The following is a 21948-nucleotide window of genomic DNA, read 5'->3' as shown; positions in this document are numbered from 1 at the left end:
TATTTGTATATGCATACAACATCTCCAGAACTTGTAAAAACTGATCATTACTGGCCGCTCTAGGCAGAAAAATCTTGGTGGCTAGAGGGGTGAGACTTTTCAACAAACCTTTTGTACCTCTTGAATTTTGAACCAAGTGAATGTATTATCTATTACGAATACAATTTGAATTAGAAAAAATTCTGTTCTAGCCGCTTCCCCAGAATCAATGTCAACTTTACCTATCTCCAGTTTCCACAGAAATCAGGTTCTTTCCCTTTTTGAAAAACCACTATTGCAGTTTCCACATTTCTGCACCCTTGTCCTTGCAGTGATCCTCAAACCTTCCAGGGCCTTCTCCACCTAGAAGAAGCTCCTCTTGAACTCAGAGGAGGAAAAAAAAGCTATAAGACATTTTAGGGATTAATAGGAAAATTTTAGTATCACAATATCATTGGATTACTGTTATTTTTCTTAGGTTTGATAATGGTATCATGATTGTGCAGAAAAACATCCTTAATCCTAGAAGATAATTTATGTTGAAGAATTTGGGATTGGAAGGGCCATGATGTCTGCAACTTAACTTCACATGGTCCCATGAAAAAAGAAATGCAGATGTATAGATTACACAGACATATGGGTATAATAAAGATACATGTCTACAAGTAGATACACAGTTTATAGGGTTAAAAGTTAACATGACTAAATGTTCATTGGCAAATCTAGGCAAAGGTTATCTATTGTACTGTTCTCACAACTTTTCTGTTGGTTTGAAACTTTTTGCAATAAGAAGTTGAGGGGTAACTTTTAAAAATCCTACTGAAGTTTCCAAAAGTTAGCTTAAATGCCACCTCCTCAGAGGCTCTTCAAGATACATGTTGGGAGAAATGACTCCCCTTTCTGCATTTCCAAGGCACTTTACTTATGTTCAAGATTCAACTGACTGAGTAAAAAAATCATGGGCCCCTATTTCAAGCCCATAAATCTTGGTTTCCTCTCGCAGACACATCTCTCAGTTCAAGTTCACACGACCACCCCAACAACGCCTAGAATGGGATCAGCGCTTAAAGAAAACAGACACTGGGTGGGGAATGTCCAGGCCTCAAGAGTGAGCAGGAAGGCTGGGGTGAGCTTATCAAACTCCTGCCAGGGAGCTGTGGGGGGAAATGTCATAAGGAGGACCAGCCCCAAAACAGAGCTCATCTCGAACATACCCACTATGGATGGCCTTTTAACTGGGGGCAAGGTCCAAATTTCCCAGAATTCAATGACTAAACCCCTCTACACCTTTTCCTAACTTTCCAAACTTCCACAGGCTAAGCAATCACTCCACCTGCTGTTTCAGACCAAGGGACCGAATGTGTTTGAGTAGGCATACATGAATGTAGGCACGTGTACGCTAACACAGGTTCACTCATTAGGAGACTTAATCCTATACATTCTCCACACATTTCCCACCCCGAATACAAACACAAAAGTAGGGCCATGTCTCTAACTCCTCATTTTTAATTATACACACAATCCTGCATATATTTAGCATCCATCCCACAATTCTGACAGCACTGTGCTGAGTGACAGGACAGTACGTTACCCCCACATGTCTATGGCCCCTCTCTGGATCGTTGACAAGGACAGCTATGGAGACATTTGGGGAATACTATGGATAGCATGAAAAGCCCAGCAGACACTCGAGCTTCTGGTTGGGGACCCAGGTGTGGCAAAAGGCAGAAGCAGCAGTCGCTATCTAAGGACATAACTTTATTGGAAATAAGGAGGGGTGCAGAAGACGGCTAGGAATCAGGCTCTGTGGCAGGCGGTGGCTTCTCATCATCAGGGGGACAATCAATGAAGTCGGCCAGCATGGCAGCTGTGTCATCCTGTTCCTTTTAGGCACAAAGATACAAGATTCAGAATAGATATAGAGACAGACACACACACACACACACACACACACACACACGATTCAGAAAAGACACACACACACACACACACACACACACACACACGAATAAGGACAGACACACACACACACACACACACACACACACACGATTCAGAAAAGACACACACACACACACACACACACACACACACACAAGAATGGTGCAGGCTGGGACAAACCTCTCTCATAACTTAAGTGGCTGCAACCCCTTCTCCCGCTTCTCATGCCAGCCCCTCCTCCTCACCTGAGGAGTCTTCCCTGCCTGGCCCTCTCACCTTTTCCTGGAGAGCTTCGGCCTCTGTCTCTGTCTCCATCTCTTCTTCTGCAGATGTCTCTGGTGGGAGCTGTACCTTGTCACCCCCATCCTCAGTCCCCTCTTCCAGCAGGGTTGGGGGAGCAGAAGGCTCTTCTTCAACAAGCTCCTGGGGAGGTAGGCCTGCTGCGGGGCTGCCCCCGTCCCTCTCCACCTCCCCCTGGGAGGGGAGCACTTCAGGGGCCAGGGTGGGAGCTGTGTCAGCCTCATGCTCCTCCTCTGCCCCTGGCTCCTCCACTTCTAACAGCAGCCCTGGTTCTGGTTCTGGCTCAGGCTGCACCTTTGGGGGAGACTCAGGGGGAGGCAGAGCTGGAGGCAGGGTCGGGGGTGGAGGTCCACCTTCTTCTACCTCCCCTCCTGCTGTGCCAAACTCTAGCTCTTCCACCTCTTCCAATTCTTCTTCCTCCTCGTCTTCATCCTCCTCCTCTTCTTCTTCCTCTAACTCACCTTCTTCTTCCTCAAATTCTTCCTCAAACTCTTCTTCCTCCTCTTCCTCCTCTTCAAAATATTCCTCTTCATCCTCTTCCTCTTCTTCAAAATCTTCTTCCTCTTCCTCTTCTTCCTCCTCTTCTTCTTCCTCTTCTTCCTCTTCCTCCTCCTCTTCATCACTGCTGTTGATATTAATAACTGTCAAATCCTCTTCCAGGGCGGGGGGTCCTCCCCCACCAGGAGTCCCTTCAGGAACCAGCTGGGGTGGAGGGAGCGTCACAGGACCAGGAACAGGCGGAGGCGGAGGTGGGGGTGGCGGGAGAGGCCCTGGGGCTGCAGGAAGTTCTTCTGGCTCCTCCTTGGCTGGCACAGGAGGGGAGGCTGTTGGTGGCCCAGAGGGGGCTACAGGGGGTGGTGTGGCACCTGAGGGTGGTGGGGGTGGCAGGGGAGGAAGCCCCTCGGGCACAATCACCACGCTGTCATCAGAGTCACTTTCCAGGGAGATCTCCACATCAGATGCCTCTTCTTTATCATAGTGGACAAAGGCTGGTCTGGGCACTCTCCCCCCAAAAGTTTCATCTGGGGGTATAGCAGGTGGGGGAGTCCCACTGGGGGCAAGGATGGGGTCCTCATTTGAGCTTGCCCGGTGGTTCTCAGGGCCAGGAAGAAGCCGGGGAGGGACAGACACTAGGCCTGGAACAGAAAGGCCTAGGTGGTTGGCTGTGGTGGGGGGTCCAGGGCGTGCTGAGGACACAGGGCCTGCTGAGGGCATGGGGCCTGCAGAGGGCATGGGGCCTGCAGAAGGCATGGGGCCTGCTGAGGGCATGGGGCCTGCAGAGGGCATGGGGCCTACTGAAGGCATGGGGCCTGGAGGATGGAAGGGTGGGGCCCTGAAGGGTGATGGGGTCTCAGGAGGGGGAACTGGAGCAGGTGTGGGGCAGGTGGGGCCCATGGACTGCAGAGGAGGAACCCGGGGGTGGGTCAGAGCAGCACAGGTCACCAGTGCTTCTGAGCAGAAAGAGGAGACCTAAGCGAAGAAAAAAGGGCAGGTGTGAGCACCAGAAATACTGGCTCTTGGAAACAAGAGACTCCAGGAACCACAGAGGGGCGTGGCCCATCACAGTTACCTCAAGGCTATCTTCTCGCTGGCCAAGGGAGAAGGCTTGCAGGGCACAAGCAAGAGGAGGTGGGCAGCGAGGAGAAGGGGCCAGCAGCAGCGCCAGCAGCAGGCAGTAGAGCTCACGGCGGCAGCGGGAGCTTGTGTACGGGGAACTGCCCAGGACCTCACCCTGCTGTACACCCATGACCAGGGGTAGGACCAGGTCATGCAGTCTCTGAAAAGGATAAAACATACCTGGAAACATCCCCAAGACCACCCAACACTTCTCCAGAGCCTACTTCCAGGTCTGAATGGACCCACCTCTGAGGCACACCCCCCAGCGCGTACAGAGTAGCAGCCCTTCCCCGGTCTCCACAGGGAGCAGGCTCCACTAACCCTGTGAGTCTCCTCCTTGATGAGAGGCCCGCACATGAGGATGGTCCGGCTGAGGCCTAGGGAAGAATAGTGTGTAAAGTGCAGGCTCCCATGCAATGGCTTCTGAGGCACACAGCCCAAGGTGGACACCAACTCGCCACTGCCTAACTTGGGCAAGTCATTTAACTTCTCTAAGTTTGCTTTCCCAGCTCTAAAATGCAGATCATAAAAGTACCTCTACTGGATAGGGCCACTGACAGTAATTGAGACAATGTAAGTCAAAAAATTATAAATTATCTAATTTGGCATTTATATATTTGGGGACAATTGGCTCTCCCCTTCCCATGGGATGGGGTGACAGGCAGTGAAATATATGGGACCCAAAGGAAAGTCATCCATTAACTGCACAGTGTCTTGTCTAGTAACCTCAGTTGACAGATCAGTGGTTACAATGAGAGCAGGGAGCTCCACCAGGCAGCCCGCCCTGGGGAGAATGTAAGTGTCACAGGGAGAAACTTTCCCCAGTGCTAGAACTCTACCAGAATATAAAGTGGATATGAAAATGAATGAATGAGAAAGCTGAGGCCCTGGAGGGTCAGGGCTACCAGAGCTCCCGGTCTAACGGTAGGACCCAAGTCCACCTGCAGCAGTGGCAATGGTGTGGCTGCTTTTGCTCATTCTCCCAGCCTCTCTGCAGGCTTCTGCCTGGCTCTGCATTTTATAAGCACCTTCCACTTCACCAACTGTTTGGGCTATCACTCAGGCCATCCCAGAGCCCCCGTGGTCCAGGGCACAGGCCTCGCCCACCTCTGAGTGCAGCTGCACACACATCGCTGTTGGCATTGCTATCCCCTTTCCGGTGGCTTGGCGGGGCCATAGCTTCCCCCACATCCAGCTTTAGCTTCTTGGGGGCACTGGGCTTCCCAGTTTGCAAACCTCCATCAGGGCTTCCCCTCGGGCTACGCAGCTGGTGGCAGAGGAAAACATAAATCACATCCACGGGCAAACAAGAAGGCAGGACAGCCACAGCAGACAGTGTTTGCTGAGCAGGTACACTTGGTCAAAGGGCACAGAATGAGTCCTAGGACAGAACCGAGGCCTCACTCACCTTAAGGGCATCAGCTGGCGGAGAGATGTCACTGAGCAGGTGGGTGAGCAGGGCCTCTCCAGAGGCTCCTCCTTGAAGCACCCCCGCCGAGGCCCCACAAACCTGCACCCACAGCTCTAACACAGCATACACCTTGGTCCGAACCGTGCTGTGTCATGAGCAAAGAGGGCAGTTATGAATGGAGAATCAATATGACAGAAGCCAGCCCACCTGCACCCCCTCACCCGCTCTCCTCTTTATTCTCTTCCTGGATGGTCACCTGTAAGGCCTCTCCTGGCCTGGAGAGAGGGAATCCCTACCGATGCTCCAGGAATTGAGGATCTGGGGAAGCAGGCGGCTGATCAGGATCCCAAAGCGCAAGAGCCGGCTTCCACACCTGGCGTACAGAAGGAATGGTGACCTTGTTTCTGGCATGCCCCAGCCCTTCACCACACCCTGCCCAATCACACTCACGCGAGGATGAGTGCAGAGAGCAGGTCCAAGGCCTCCAAGTGGATAGAGGGCAGCAGCAACAGCCGCAGGGGACCATCTCCATGCAAGCTCTGGAGAAAAAAGTAGCAAAGATAAGGAGTGGGGGAAGAAAGTGAGAGCCAGAGAGAGCCAGAAACGGGGACAGACTATTTACCAATGTACACATAGGTAAGAAATCTATCCCCTGATCTCAGCTCTCCAAACAAAATCAAACCCCCATCCTCTAAAATAGACCCTGGATGGAAGGCAAGAAGGATGGCTGGGCCTCTCAGCAATGACTCAGCTGATCCCCAAATTCACCCTCCCCAAGGAAGCATCTGCTACACTCTGACGGCAAGCACCTGTGTCGGGACACACAGGGAGTGATGGTATTTGGACAGAAGTAGGAAGCTGCCTGGGACGACTCCAGGATGACACTGTTTGGGGAACTTCAGGTCCCCAGTGCTTTCCTTGTTGCCTGGTGTCCTGAGCAAGGACAGTGAAGAGGTGACAAATCTCACTTACAATATTCTTGCTACTGACGCTGAGGGTCCGGCAGATGAAATCCAGTATTTCCTGCACAGGGACGGACACAGGAGCCCCAAACTCAGAGCTAAAGAGAATCAGAGCAGGGAGACCCTCAGAGCAGGTTCCCTGGCATGACTCCCATACCCATCTCCATTTCCTTTCTCATGATGAAGGCAACAACACTCCCTCATCGACCCCTCCAGGTACACACCTCTGCTCCCTCCAACACCCACACACACCTGAGCATGAGTCCTAGGCAGCGGGCCAGTCCCGAAAACCTCTGCCGAAGCCGGAGAAGGACATGGGCATCACCATCTTCTGAGGACAGCAACATCTCCACTCCAGGGCCTTCATTCTGCACGGGAGCTGGGCAGATGCATGACTACCATGTACACTCTCTTTCTTCCCATCCCCTCCTCTGTCATTTCTAGCAGACAATCTGCCTGTATTCTAACCCATTTTCCCCAAAAACCAACTGCCCCATGTCTCTGGGCTTGCCTCCTTTTCCTTCCTGCCAAGCTTCCTCACCACTGTTCCACTAACTACCAGCCATGGTCCCTACCGGTCTCTGCTCCCTCGTACAGGGCCCCCAGCAGGGTGTGCAGCGAGGCCAGCAGACTGTGCAGCTCCTGCTCCCAGCTCTCGGTGTGCTTCAGGCCTTGGGAAAAGCCAGCCCCTAAAGAGGGCAGCCTGGAATAACACTCACAGGCCAACTGCAGGAGAAAGGGCAGAAACCTGGTCAGATGGGAATCCAGCCCAGCCACAGAATACCCAGCCCCATTAACGCCCAAAAAGAGATGGAGATCAAAGAGAGGGAAGCCTGAGATGGGACAATGAGGCTGAAGGACCCAGGTGGACAACTGAAGGCAAGAGTGGGGACTTGCATGTATTAACAGGGAGGGAAGTGGAAACATGGTCCCAAAGCAGTTAACACAGAAAAGCTGAGGAGGAACAGCAAGAGATACTCCAGGCTCAGATCCCCGGGCTCTCCATGTCCTGCCCTGCCCTTTACCTGTTGGAGCTGTGGGCTCAAGGCATCCACCCTAGACAGAAAAAATGAGGCCAGCTTGCCCTGGATGTGGAGAAAAAAAAGAAGAGGCTGGTGAGCCAGAGATGTATACCCCGTCCATTCCCAGCAGCAGACTCTAAGCCCAGGTCTTTTTCTTTCCTGTAGACACAAGAAGCAAAGCCCTCTATGGGGCATCAACACCTGGCACAGACATGCTTTCATGGTAGAAAGACTCCTCAATGCTAGCTCTGGTCCTCAGCTTCCTGCTTGAGGGGAAAGGATCTGGCCCCTGTCCCACAGACAGCTGGGCTTCCTCTTGAGTTTTTACAAAATGATGGGTCATCTCCCTCAAGCCAAAAGGACATAGTACTAAAAACCAATCTCCACACTCCAACTCTCTACCAGCTAACACACAAAAACGAGGGTCCAAGCTGGGAGTTAAGACACTACTCGCAGGGACGAGGGCAGGACAATGTCAAAAGAGAAGGGTGGGAGAGCAGAAGTGAGGCAGCAAGTCTCAGAGCAGCAACCTATCATTCAGCGCCTTCCCTGCCTGCTGTGTGAACATGCTGGGGCAGGACTGTTTAACGTTAAGAACCACAATGTATTTGGGTATACAATCAAAGGGGCCTGTGAACATAGATGTGAAACAAAATGACACCATTATTTTCACTAACCTATTTGTAAAATGTAGTGTTTCCTTCACCTATAGATGCAGACAAATAGCCACAGTAGTATCAGCAGGACCTGTGACCGTCTCTAATAGAATCATTTTCATTTCACATGATAATTGTAACACATCCTGAAATATCATTTACATGCATCACTAATTTGCAATTATAGTCATTGTAAGACCTGCTTCTAGATCTTATTACTTAACATGTCAATAAAAAAGCACAGGCTGGGCGCAGTGGCTCACGCCTGTAATCCCAGCACTTTAGTAGGCCAACGCTGACAGATCACTTGAGCCCAGGAGTTTGAGACTAGTCTGGGCAACACAGCAAAACCCCATCTCTACTAAAAATACAAAAACTTAGCCAGGAATGGTGGTGCATGCCTGTAGTCCCAGCTACTTGGGAGGCTGAGGTGGGAGGACCGCACAAGCCTGGAACTGAGATCACACCAGTCGGTGTACTCCAGCCTGGGGATGAGAAAGAGGACCCTCTCTCAAAAAAAAAAAAAAAAGTACACACTACTCTTATCACAATTCTTAACAACCATTTTGATAACTACATTTCAACACAACCAGTTTCCCTTGTAACTCATGCATTTTATTTTATAAATTTAAGAACATTATTTTCAGAAGGGATCCACAGCACAAAAATAAGAACACTGCACTACAGGTACAGACAGGAAGAAAACAGGACTTCCACCTTCTGAGGGACATAAGAATTAGTAAGGAAAGGCCAGGAGCGGTGGCTCACACGTGTAATCCCAGCACTTTGGGAGGCCAAGGCGGGTGGATCACGAGGTCAGGAGTTTGAGAACAGCCTGGCCAACATGGTAAAAGGCTGTCTCTACTAAAAATATAAAAATTAGCAGGGCGTGGTGGTGTGCGCCTGTAATCCTAGCTACTTGGGAGGCTGAGGCAGGAGAACTGCTTGAACCCAGGAGGCAGAGGTTGCAGTGAGCCAAGATCGCACCACTGCATTCCAGCCTGGGTGACAGAGTGAAACTCCATCTCGGGGGAAAAAAAAAAAAAAAAAAAAAGAATTAGTAAGGACAACAAGATAATCGTATGGAAAAACAAGAATCTGGAGCAACACTGGCAACATACAGAGAAGGGGAAAGAGCAGATAAAGAGGGAACAGGGTGGGACCAAGCTGGGCTTAGAAGAAAGGGGAGAGTTCAGGTAATAAGAACAGGGAGGGAGAAGCCGGGCACGGTGCCTCACGCCTATAATCCCAGCACTTTCAGAGGCTGAGGTGGGTGGATCACCTGAGGTCAGGAGTTTGAGACCAGCCTGACCAATATGGTGAAACCTCATCTTTAAAAAACAAACAAAAAAAAAAACAAAAAAGAAAAAGAACAGGGAGGGAGAAGCACCAAGCAGAGTGCCAGAATCAGAAGATGCCAATGGAGAAACAGACCAAGGCTTTAAATCCAAGGCTAGTGAGTATGAATCTATCCAGGCAGCAGGGGAATCACATGCACAAACGTGAACTGGAAAACAAATGAGCAGTGGCACCCAGCACACACACGGCAGGAGACTTAGGGGAAACAAGGAGCAGAAGGAAGCTTGTCAGTGTGTAGTTCACAAACAAACCAACCCTCCAGGACTTCCTCCTTTCTACCCCATGGCAGGAACGGCATTCAGTTTCCCACGTTACACTTCAGGATTCTTACTGACCATGAAACAATTATGGTTCTAACTAATCCCAGGCAGATGACCTAGAACAATTTCCCTTAGAACATGGAAAGGACTTATATGTCTGATATGCTAGAATTTCAGAATATTTCAAACCAAAGAAGAGTAACCACTCAAGGCCTCCTGATTCACTGGCTTCTCCAAGGACGACAGTTCTTAGAAAGCTGCTGAATCCCTAACTATAGTGGCACTCAGCTCTTTTGGCCAACTTCTGCTCACGCTTTCCCTGAGACACTGGCTCAAAAAGCTGGGCTAAGGCCAACAGCAGGCTGCTTACGTGACCGCAATAAAGCAGTGCAGAGTGAAGTGACATGGTCTACCCTGGCTGACCCACAAAGCAAACCAAAGCGATGGCTCACTTGAGACAGCTCACTCAAAACGCGCACACGTGCGCGCACGCACACACACACACACACACACATACACACACAAACATGTCCTGGCTGTATCTCTCGAGAGTGGGGTATATCTTCCCATTCATTCCGAGGAACTACTAATCAATTTGGCAAGGAGGGGGAAGTGAGTTGAAGTCTCTGCAGGAATTGACCTCAAGGACAATTCCTTGATTCACATCACTTGGGAGGAGTAATCCTGACTGGAGTCAGCAATTACCCCGGAGCATCTAGGGAATGAGATGAAAAACACACACTTTAAAACAGCAATTCTCCGTTTTCCTAAGAACTAGTCTACAGGATTTCCCAAGTACAAACTGCCCCTGGAGCGTTTGCATAAAAGATACTTATCTGAGGTGTAGGCCACAGACAAAGCCAAAACCCTCAACAGAGGGAAGTTCTCCAAATGATTTTTTTTTTTTTTTTTTTTTTTGAGACAGAGTCTCACTCTGTCACCCAGGCTAGCGTGCAGTGGCATGATCTCGGCTCACTGCAACCTCCACCTCCCAGCTTCAAGAGATCTCCCGCCTCAGTGTTCCAAGTAGCTGGAACCACAGGCATGCACCACCCCACTAGGCTAATTTTTTTGTATTTTTGGTTGAGGCGGGGTTTCACCATGTTGGGCAGGCTGGTCTCAAACTCCTGGCAGATGATACTTTATTCTTAGGGAAATAAAGGTAGACACTTGCTGGAAGGACACAGGAACATCTGCTGGTTTGGAAAGGGTACTCAAAATGCAGGCCTTAAGTTCAATTGACAAAAGGTTGTGAATTGTAGATAAATTCTCCTGACTACTCACACTGAAAATAAAGAGGCAACAGCAGAACACTTAACATTTGAGTCTCTTTAACTATTACAATTCATAATTCCACCCTGTAGGTGACCCTCAGTTTCCCCTCCACTTTCATGAGGGGATGCAGGTATATAAAGATAACACCAAACAGAACTGAATCAAAATACACTTTTACAGTAAAACCAATCTTTTGTTCAAGAACAAAGTGCTGGCCTGTGTCATTTGAGAGGTTAACTTACAGGACATTTGACAAGATAACCAGTTTTTACGAAACCTAGCAAAACCTCAGTAAAAAACCTCTGCTCATCTTTAATAAAATCCCTGAGTCACTCCAAATACCTCCTTGACAAAAAGTCCAGCCCTGCCTACCCAAAGATTCTATTACCTGTGATTAGTGGCATTCACATGAAAACAGGAACCAGCAAGGACACAACCCCATGCTCACTTAGAACTAGCATCTGCTCAGGCACTTTTCAGACACCTCAAGTAACCAGTTACTTAGGCCGCTGCAGGCACCACTGCCTGATCACAGCGCTCATGCCGGCAGAACTCTGATTCATGGTCCTTCCCAGGCCAGTGAGCTACACAGCCATTAACGACTGATCAGAGCTGCTATCTGCCCTGGTTTTACAATTACCAGATAATATAACCTAGGGTTACATCACTAAGTCCCTCTCAGCTGGACTTATCCTCTGTAGAATGCAACGATACCAACTGCACAGAATAATTAAAATGATAAAATGAGACAACATACCTTAGACACTCAGGACAGTGACTGGCACAGTGGCACCCACCAAAGACCAGTTCTTTTCAGAGCTTACTTTCTTGTGTTGGTCACAGAACCACATAATCTCACTTTCAAGGCAACCTGAATGGCAAACTGCCCCTTGACTGGCAATACCAATGGCCAAAACAGTTAACTCCACCAGTTAAACAAAAAAAAGTACTAATTTGCTACAAATTCCAGCTCTCTAGAGATTTGTGCTTCCATCTGAGTAAGCAGGTGTCCAGCGGTTTGTCAAACCAATGGTGAATGTAACAAAATAAGGGAAAACATTTAATCTACAGGGGGACACCTACTTGTTCTTAGGTATAGTTGGCATCCGATTATACTGCAAACAACAAATGTACCAATTACAAATGGCTCTTTAACTGTTACTGCTTTGGTAGAATTTGTAAACCATTCATGTTTATTATTGTATCTCCTTAATTAACAACTGTAATTCTTTTCCTGACCTACTCCATCATCTGACACACATACACTCTGACCTGCCTATCCGACCTCCTGAACCTCTGTTGTACAGTCTCGTTATATGTGTCATGACAACTTGGAAAAAGGTATCAGGAAGTGACAGAGGGAGTTCAAACAGGAATATATGCAGAAAGAGATGTTGGGGGAGTTGTCCTAGGGAAGTGATTGGTCAGGAAGCATTCCCGGAGAAAATTACAAGAGCTTCAAGAATAAAGTGAAGGCCAGAAACGCAGCTGGCTCATGCCTATAATCCCAGCACTTTAGGAGGCTGAGGCAGGTGGATCACATGAGGCCAGGAGTTCAAGACCAGCCTGGCCAACATGGCAATACCCTGTTTCTACTAAAATTACAAAAATTAGCTGGGCATGGTGGCACACATCTGTAATCCCAGCTACTCAGAGGCAGAGGCACAAGAATCACTTGAACCTGGGAGGTGGAGCTTGTAGTGAGCCAAGATCACGCCACTGCACCCCAGTCTGGGCGACAGAGACCCTGTCTCAAAATAAAAAAAGAATAAAATGGCCAGGCACAGTGGCTCACACCCGTAATCCCAGCACTTTGGGAGGTCGAGGTGGGTGGACCATGAGGTCAAGAGATTGAGACCATCCTGGCCAACATGGTGAAACCGCATCTCTACTAAAAATAAAAAAATTAGCTGGATGTGATGGAGCACGACTCTATCCCCAACTACTGGAGAGGCTGAAGCAGAAGAATCACTTGAACCTGGGAGGCAAAGGTTGCAGTGAGCCAAGATCACGCCACTGTACTCCAGCCTGGCAACAGTGAGACTCTGTCTCAAAAATAAATAAATAAATAAATAAGTAAATAAAATATGATGTAAGTTGGCTGAAGGTTAAAAATTTAAAAAATAAAAAAGAATAAAGTAAGATAGAAAGGGGGCCAGGCATAGTGGCTCACACCTATAATACCAGCACTTTGGGAAGCTGAGGCAGGAGGATCACTTGAGGTTAGGAGTTCAAGACCAGCCTGGATAACACAGTGACCCCCATCTCTCCAAATAATTTAATAATTAGCTGGGAATGGTAGCAAACGCCGTAGTCCCAGCTACTTGGGAGGCTAAGGTGGGAGAACTGCTTGACCCCAGGAGGTCAACGCTACAGTGAGCCAAGTGTGGCCATTGTACCCCAGACTGGGCAACGGAGCGAGACCCTGTCTCAAAAAAAAGATAGGATGGTAGAAAAGTGGGCAGCGCATTCTAAGAGATACGGAAAAGGCGAGGCAGAAAAAGGAAAGGGCCCATGGTTCACAGCCTGGCTTTGGCATCAAACAGATACAGGTTCCAATGCCTGATGATCTTAGGCAAGGTTCACGAGTCCAATTTCTTTGAAAAAATGAGGATTAAATGAGTCAAGTGCTATAAAGTGGTAGAAGTGTAGTAGTGGAGATAAGTAACTTTAGAAGGATAATCAGAAGATAGGTGCTTAGGAATCTCAGGACGGGAATCTGAGGTAAGAGCTCTCAAGGCTTACATTGGTGGGGAGAGTGCATTAATACTTACTTTGAGAGAACCACAAGCCCGAGGGAAATATGTCATACAAGCCTTCATTCCTTCCAGTGCTGACTGCTCACACTATAGGAAAAGTAAAGGGAGAAACGAGAGGCCAAGAGCACAATGTCGCCATATTCCATCTCCTCCCCCCATACCGTGGAAGGGACCTTCTCCAGACATCACTTTTTCTTGGCCCTTCCCTCTTCTCACTTCTTCAATTCTATTCCCCAGCCACTTCCATCAGACAATTAAACAGTGAGTGAAGGTGAGGACTGCAGGGGACGATGGTCTTACCTCTGGCCTGAGGCCCAGCAGGGAAGTGAGAAGGCCAGGGAGGTGGTTCATGGAGATGTCTCGGAACAGTGCAGGCAGCTGGGCTGCATAGCGGAGGAGGTCCCTCAGGACAGCCACGGCCAGCTCCATTGTGGGAGGCGGGTCCTGGGACTAAAGAAAACACATGTCATGCTTCCAGCCTCACCTTGATTGTCACCAAGGAGCAGCAGGAGGCACAGCAAAACAAGGTTTCTAGAAACGCCACAGTTAATGTCAGTATGACCATCCAAGCTACTACTGGAGGAAAAGAGGGCATGGAGACATGGAGTATCCCAGAGTAGCGTCTCTGTCTACAGAAAGGACGTGTATTTACATTTTACTATTAAGGGGATCTAGGGTCCTAAGAATTTGTGTGGGGAAAAAAGAATAACAAAGCTATACCTTAAAGACCTGTTAACTGGAGAATTTTCTTTTTTTTGAGACAGAGTCGTGCTCTGTCTCCCAGGCTGGAGTGCAGGGGTACAATCTCAGCTCACTGCAACCTCTGACTCCTGGGTTCAAGCAATTTTCCTGCCTCAGCCTCCAGAGTAGCTGGGATTATAGGTGTGGGCCATGATGCCTGGCCAATTTTCTTATTTTTAGTAGAGACAGGTTTTGCCATATTAGCCAGGCTGGTCTTGAACTCTGGGCCTCAAGTAATCCACCTGCCTCAGCCTCCCAAAGTGCTAGGATTACAGGCGTTAACCCACAGTGCCCAGTACCCGGCCTTTTTCTTTGTTTGAGACAGGGTCTCACTCTGTCAGCCAGTCTGGAGTGCAGTGGCACGATCTCAGCTCACTGCAACCCTGGAAGGATTTTCTGATGATCTCATACTATCATTCCCTGCTAGAATGGGAGAAGAGCACTTTTCAGGCTGAAAAAAAAAGTCTCAGCCATAATGAAACTACCCCATCTCTTCAAGGTTGTTACTAGCTGGCTCAAACCCATGCTGGAACTTACGGAGAAAAAAACGATTTGGATTTAAAAGGACTTCCTTAGAAAACTAACATGTAACTAAGGAAAAAGCAGAGGAGGTCATGTGTCAAAAAAAAAAAAAGAGAGAATACTTATAGAGCAAAACTACTTATGAGGCAGGCCTACCAAGTATACATAGGCCCTCATCATTGTCCAGTATCCTACTGCATTTTTCTCTAGTTAACTCTGCTACTTAAATTTTCTCCTCAAATCTCCAAATCGCAGCTTCTCCCACCACTGTCGCCTGTGTTTAGCCTTGCCTATAACTATACAGAGAAAGGTGAAGCCCAGAGATAATTAAAAATAACTGTAAAAACTGCAATTACTTTTACACCAACCTAATAAAACAGCCTTCAATTTCCACTCCCAAATCTCAAAACTTCATCTACATCCTATCCACCCTCTGCTGCCCTCCTCCTACCCAAAGACTGTCCCTCCACTGTGCCTTAAGTACTGTCCCCTCCTTACTCTTAGAACCTTACAAACTCACTAGCTTTCTCTCTCCTGAATTTCCAACCAGTACCTATCACACAGACTCTTTCCACTGACATTTATATAGCTCAAGTCTTTCCCATATAACAAGTCTTTTCTTGACCCCATACTTCACTTGCTAAATCCCAGTAATTGCCCAATTTCTCTCCCTCATCATTAGAGCCCAGCATATTGAAAGGATTTCCTATCTTCTCTACTTCCATTTCCCTTCTCCCACTTGCTTCTCATCCCACACCAGTCTGGCTTCCGTGTCCTCTGCTCCAGCAAAACCACTTTCACTATGGTCTTACAACCCATGTTGCTAATCTTATCAACAATTCGCAGTCTGCATCTTGTTCCACCTCGGGGAGGCACACGCAGAAACAACTCCTCCCTCTTCCCTCAAGTAGTCTTCACTTGGCCCCTCCAGCCCACAGTCCTGGTTATCTTCTTTCTGTTGGTCTGTCTCAGTCTCCTTTTTAAGTTCATCTTCCTCTACCTGACCATTAAGTGTGGTGTGCATTAAAATCCAGTCCATAAAAGGGCTCATTTTTATAAACTCATCCTCAGCTTCAGCTGCCATTTAAACACTGAAGACTCTTCCCCTAGTAAAATATGCCAGGCCAGGCACGGTGGCTGACATCTGCAATGTCAGGGAGGATTGCTTGATTCCAGGAGTTTGAGACCAGCCTGGGCAATATAGTAAGACCTCATCTGTACAAAAAGTTGTTTTAAATTAGCAGGGCATGGGGGTGCGTGCCTATAGTCGCAGCTAGTTGGGGGCATGGTGGGGGGACTGATGTGAGCACGAAAGGTCAAGGCTGCAGTGAGCCAGGATCACATCACTACATTCCAGCCTAGGGAACATGATGAGACCCTGTCTAAAAAAGAATAAAAAAACGGCGGGGCTCAGTGGCTCATACCTGTAATCCCAGCACTGTGAGGCCAAGGTGGGCAGATCACATGAGGCCAGGAGTTCAAGATCAGCCTGGCCAACATGGTGAAACCCTGTTTCTAAAAATATAAAAATTAGCCAGGCGTGGTGATTGGCGCCTGTAATCCCAGCTATTTGGGAGGCTGAGGCAGGAGAATCGCTTGAACCTGGGAGGCTGAGGTTGCAGTGAGCCGAGACCATGCCACTGCACTCCAGCCTGGACAAGAGCTAGACACCATCTCAAAAAAAAAAAAAAAAAAAAGGACAATTAAAGCCCCCACTCACTGAACCCTCAGGCCTACACTGAAATGCCTGGCCACTTCCACTGATGCCAGATCAGGTGGATGCTTACTAAGGGTGCTTCTACCAAATGCTCAAGGCCATAGCCATGGTATTCTGGCCATGTGTTCTACTTGATGCTACTCTATCATCAGCATCTGCCACTCTGACACTAAATCTCTCTCAAACCTATACACTTATCAGTTCTACTGCCCTAGTCCATGCTACTGTGAACGTTCTCCTAGATTACTTTAGTAGCCATCTACATGGTCTTTCTGCTTCCATTCTGTTCCTTTCTAATCTATTATCCACAAGGCAGCCAGAATCTCGCTCTGTCACTCAGGCTGGAAAGCAGTGGTGCAGTCTTGGCTCACTGCAACCTCCACCTCCCAGGTTCAAGTGATTCTCCCACCTCGGCCTCCCAAGTAGCTAGTATTACACGCACCCGCCACCATGCCCGGCTAATTTTTGTATTTTTAGTAGAGACAGGGTTTCACCATTTTGGCCAGGCTGGTCTCAAGTTCCTGACCTCAGGTGATCGGCCCACCTCAGCCTCCCAAAGTGCTGGGATTACAGGCATAAGCCACCACGCCTGCAGCAAAGAGATATTTTCAATCACCACCACCACCTCCTCATCCCTGCTTAAAACCTTCCATGAACTGGGCTCGGTGGCTCATGCCTGTAATCCCAGCACTTTGGGAGGCTGAGGCAGGTAGATCACCTGAGGTCAGGAGTTCAAGACCAGCCTAGCCAACATGGTAAAACCCCATCTCTACCAAAAATAACAAAATGAGCAGGGCGTGGTGGTGGGCACTTAATTCCAGCTACTTGGGAGGCTGAGGCAGGAGAATCCCTTGAACGTATGAGGCAGAGGAGGCAGTGAGCTGAAATCTCCCCACTGCCCTCCAGCCTGGGCAACAAGAGTAACATTCCGTTTTTTTTTAAAAAAAAAAAAAACCTCCCGTGAGTTGCCACTGCTCCAAGAATAAAAGCCAAAATCCTTAGCATGGTCCACAAGGTCATACATGACTCAGTGGTCCCCAGTCTCCCTATCTTCCCAGCCACATCTTATCAATTCTAGACACATGCTGGGATTCCTCAAGCAGGCCACACTCCTCTCCTCTCAGGGCTTTTGCACACTTAGAACACTCAGCCCAATTAACTCCTATTCAGCAGTTCAGAAAAGCCCTCCCTAGACTGCTGGTCCTGATCACTACTATCCACACCACCCCAAATGAGGTCAGATTCTCCCGTTACATGTTCTCAGAGAACTATAGTCCTTACCTCTATAGTACCTACCTCAGCTTACCAGTTCACCTTCACTTATGTAATTATTCAATTAAAGTGCCTTCAGCTAGAACAGGGATCAGCAAATGATGGGTCTATGGGTGCCTGTTTTTGCATGGCCCACAAACTAAGAACAGTTTTTACATCTTAAAGGGTTGGAAACCAAACAATATACAACAAAAACTGTATGTGGCTCAAAAAGCCTAAAGCATTTCCTATCTGTAAACATTTACTTCATAGAAAAAGTGCTAGATGCTGAGCACCATGAAAGAGGGTCCATGTACATCTCACTGTCTCCCTAGAGCTTGGTACATAGCCTGCCATTTGTGTTCAGAAAATGCTTGTTAAATAACTATGTAGAGGTCTTATTAAAGGATATAAAAGTAGGGGAAAAAATTAAAATGGTTAAAAGAGTAACAAAGTATGACAAACCCACAACCTCAGAATGAAGAGGAAAAAGCTGAAAGCATTCTCATTGAGAATTGGAACAAGACAAGGATGACCAGTTTCATCACTTCTATTCAACATAGTACTGGAAGTCCTAGCCAGAGCAATCAGACAAGAGAAGAAATAAAGAGCATCTAGGCCAGGTGCAGTGGCTTATGCCTTTTATCCTAGCACTTGGTGAGGACAAGGCAGGCAGATCACCTGAGGTCAGGAGTTCGAGAACAGCCTGGCCAACACGGTGAAACCCGGTCTCTACTAAAAATACAAAAGTTAGCCAGGCAGGGATGGCAGGTGCCTGTAATCCCAGCTACCTGGGAGGCTGAGGCAGGAGAATTGCTTTAACCCGAGAGGCAGAGGTTGCAGTGAGCCAAGATTGTGCCACTGCACTCCAGCCTGGGCAACAGAGTGAAAGACTCCATCTTAAAAAGAAAAAAAAGAAGAAATAAAGGGCATGTAAATCAGTAAAGAGGAAGTCAAACTGTCCTTATTCATCAATGATAATGACCATATACCTAGAAAACCCTAAAGACTCATCCAAAAAGCTCCTAGATCTAATAAATGAATCCAGTAAAGTTTCAGGATACAAAATCTATGTACACACATCAGCAGCACTGTTATACACCAACAGCAACAAGCTGAGCACGGAATCAAGAACTCAACCCCTTTTACAACAGCTGCAAAAAATAATATAAAATACTTAGGAATATCCCTAACCAAGGAGATGAAAGACCTCTACAAGGAAAAACTACAAAACACTGCTAAAAGAAATCACAGACAACAGAAACACATCCCATGCTCAAAAATGGGTAGAATCAATATTGTGCAAATGACCATGCTGCCAAAAGCAATCTACAAATTCAATGCAATTCTTACCAAAATGCCACCATCAATCTTCACAGAACTAGAAAAAACAATCCAAAAATTCATAACATGGAACCAAAAAAGATCCCACAAAGCCAAAGCAAGAAGAACAAATCTGGAGGCATCACATTACCTGACTTCAAAATATTCAAGGCTACAGTTATGAAAACAGCAAGATTTCGATATAAAAATAGGCACATAGACCAAAATCTCAGAAATCACCACTAGAGAACTTATCCATGTAACCAAACACCACTTGTTCCCCCAAAACTACTGAAATAAATATATATATATAGGCGGGGCACAGTGGCTCACACCTGCAATCCCAGCACTTTGGGAGGCTGAGGCAGGTGGATCACTTGAAGTCAGGCATTTGAGACCAGCCTGGCCAACATGGCAAAACTGAGTCTCTACCAAAAATACAAAAATTAGCTGCACGTGGTGGCAGGGGCCTGTAATCCCAGCTACTCAGGAGGCTGAGGCAGGAGAATCACTTGAACCCAGGAGGCAGAGGTTGTAGTGAGCCAAGATCATGCCACTGCACTCCAGCCTGGTGAAAGAGTGAGACTCCATCTCAAAAAAAAAAAAAAAAAAAAGTTTCTACTTGAAGCTTATCCTTGCCACTATCAGGGAACTGTTTCCAATTATTCTGTCCTCAGAACTAAATGTTCGATTTGGAAAGAATATACCACATCCAAGATGGAGCATAAGGGGGAGGAGGAAGTGGGGGGCAGCAGCTGAATCCTCACCTGTAACACCTGCTGAATGCTCCGAAGCCAAGACACACAGTGCTGCTGAAATAGCTCTGTGGGGCTCTCCCCTACCAGCAGGGACAGCAGACATAGGCCCTCGAACCTTCAGAGAAAGAAGAGTCATGGTAAGTAGGTGGAGGCTAGACTTCAGAGAAAGTTACTGATGACTCTTTTATTCTCACTGAGCTATAGCAAGACTTCACCCCCAGATCACCACGGTTTCTAACTCCTGAAATTCTTGGAGTGAGGTGGGAGAAGCAAAGAAAGGGTGCAGAGGTAACCCCGGGGGGACAGGACATCTGGGAACTGGAAAAGGGTTCAAATCAAGTGAGCTCACAAAAGGAATGAAACTCTCCACATTCTTAGGAATTAAATCCAGGGAGTCATGACAGTGGAAAAAAAAGATGTACACATGCCCACTTCCTAAGGGAACATGCCCATGGAGGAAAAACAGGGCCAAAGACTTACCGAGTTTTGATGGAACTGAGACGTGCATTGCTGAGATTCACCAATGCCCCAACAGCTGAAAGGTTCTGGAGGAAAGAAAACAGGGAAGCAAGTCAGGAATAGGATATTAAAGATGTGGAAGATTCTCCAAGCCTTTCTTTGTCCCAGCGCCTACGAAGCTTTTCTGAAATCACATCTCCTCTGAGGCCAAAAGGTCCATCCCACTAGAAACCTTGGGCTTTTCCCCCCTTTTTCCTGTGGGAAAGGCTGTTTCTCGGCCTTGGCTGGAGTTATATTTCACCTGATCCCTTTCCCCATGCCCCACCCACATAGTGCCAAACAGAGGGCAGCCCAACTAATCCCATGACCAGACTTCAAAGATGGGTGTGCTTCACCTCCTAATGCCTGGAAGCACCTAACCTAAGAGACATCCATACATGCTTATTGAATGGACACTGTAGTCATCCACTATCCTTCCTTTAACCCCAAACAGATCCTCTTCCTCCTATTCCTGGCTTCCTTACAACTTGTAAAAATGCCAACACAGACTGAACCAACCAGAATCCTCCTTCCAGTTCTCCCTTTTTCTCACATTCTGGAGGCCCATGAAAGATGTTTCCTCATCAGTCCCTCAAGTAACCTCTCCATGCCCCGAATGGCCAGCCTCCTCTCACAGCACCCGCATCTCCCTAACGGCATGCATCACTCATTATTCCGACACACACACAATGCACTAGGTTAGGTGAAGGAAAACAGAGCTAAATAAAATTAATAAGGTCTCTCCCTTTTGTGGAGAGAAATGTTTATTCATTTGTTCAATTAATATTTCTTTGACATATACGTCATGTGTGACCTTGTTTTAGGCACCAGGTAGTTTATTTTCTAGTTAGAGAAGACAGAAAATAAACTGACAAAGTAAATACATAGTACATCAGAGGTGTTAAGAACTACAAGGAAGAAGAAAGTAAAGTAAGGAAGGAAAGGAGTGCCCAGAGTAGGCAAGGGGAATAGTATTTTATGTAGGAGAGTGGGTACAAAAAGCATCTCTAAAAAGGCCATTTAGGTTGGGCGCAGTGGCTCATGCCTCTAATCCCAGCACTTTGGGAGGCCGAGGTGGGTGGATCACCTGCGGTCAGGAGTTCGACACCAGCCTGGCCACCATGGTGAAACCCATCTCTACTAATAACACAAAAATTAGCAGGCATGGTAGCGGGTGCTTATAATCCCAGCTACTTGGGAGGCAGAGGTAGCAGAATCACTTGAACCCCTTGGGGCGGAGGTTGCAGTGAGCTGAGATGGTACCACTGCACTCCAGCCTGGGTGACAGAGTGAGATTCTGTCTTGAAAATAAATAAATGGCCGGGCACAGTGGCTCAAGCCTGTAATCCCAGCACTTTGGGAGGTCGATGCGGGTGGATCGCGAGGTCAAGAGATCGAGGCCATCCTGGTCAACATGGTGAAACCCCGTCTCTACTAAAAATGCAAAAAACATTAGCTGGGCATGGTGGCGCATGCCTGTAATCCCAGCTACTGAGGAGGTTGAGGCAGGAGAATTGCCTGAACCCAGGAGGCGGAGGTTGCGGTGAGCAGAGATCGCGCCATTGCACTCCAGCCTGGGTAACAAGAGCGAAACTCC

General features: G+C 47.8%; 1 protein-coding gene across 2 annotated transcripts in view; it reads right to left on the bottom strand.

Annotated features, from left to right (window-relative positions):
- Positions 1–1716: 1716 nt before the first annotated feature.
- The window catches only part of PELP1 (proline, glutamate and leucine rich protein 1), a 38134-nt gene continuing 17902 nt past the window's right edge, over positions 1717–21948 (bottom strand). For both annotated transcript variants that reach the window (XM_037727228.1, XM_017496801.2), the window contains exons 2-17: positions 20334–20398; positions 19863–19968; positions 13842–13991; positions 13557–13628; positions 7236–7295; positions 6786–6936; positions 6463–6589; positions 6221–6308; positions 5699–5787; positions 5505–5621; positions 5246–5393; positions 4945–5104; positions 4159–4214; positions 3791–3997; positions 2197–3690; positions 1717–1862 (exon numbers count right to left, since the gene is read on the bottom strand). In XM_037727228.1, coding sequence (XP_037583156.1) covers positions 1770–1862; positions 2197–3690; positions 3791–3997; positions 4159–4214; positions 4945–5104; positions 5246–5393; positions 5505–5621; positions 5699–5787; positions 6221–6308; positions 6463–6589; positions 6786–6936; positions 7236–7295; positions 13557–13628; positions 13842–13991; positions 19863–19968; positions 20334–20398 — 3183 coding nt within the window. In that variant the 3' untranslated portion in view covers positions 1717–1769. The remainder of the gene's footprint in view (positions 1863–2196; positions 3691–3790; positions 3998–4158; positions 4215–4944; positions 5105–5245; positions 5394–5504; positions 5622–5698; positions 5788–6220; positions 6309–6462; positions 6590–6785; positions 6937–7235; positions 7296–13556; positions 13629–13841; positions 13992–19862; positions 19969–20333; positions 20399–21948) is intronic.

The sequence above is a fragment of the Cebus imitator genome, unplaced genomic scaffold, assembly GCF_001604975.1.
Source record: "Cebus imitator isolate Cc_AM_T3 unplaced genomic scaffold, Cebus_imitator-1.0 Scaffold223, whole genome shotgun sequence".
NCBI classification, from domain to species: Eukaryota; Metazoa; Chordata; class Mammalia; order Primates; family Cebidae; genus Cebus; species Cebus imitator.
Note: the sequence above shows the minus strand (reverse complement) of the source record. Positions and strands in the feature narration are given on the sequence as shown.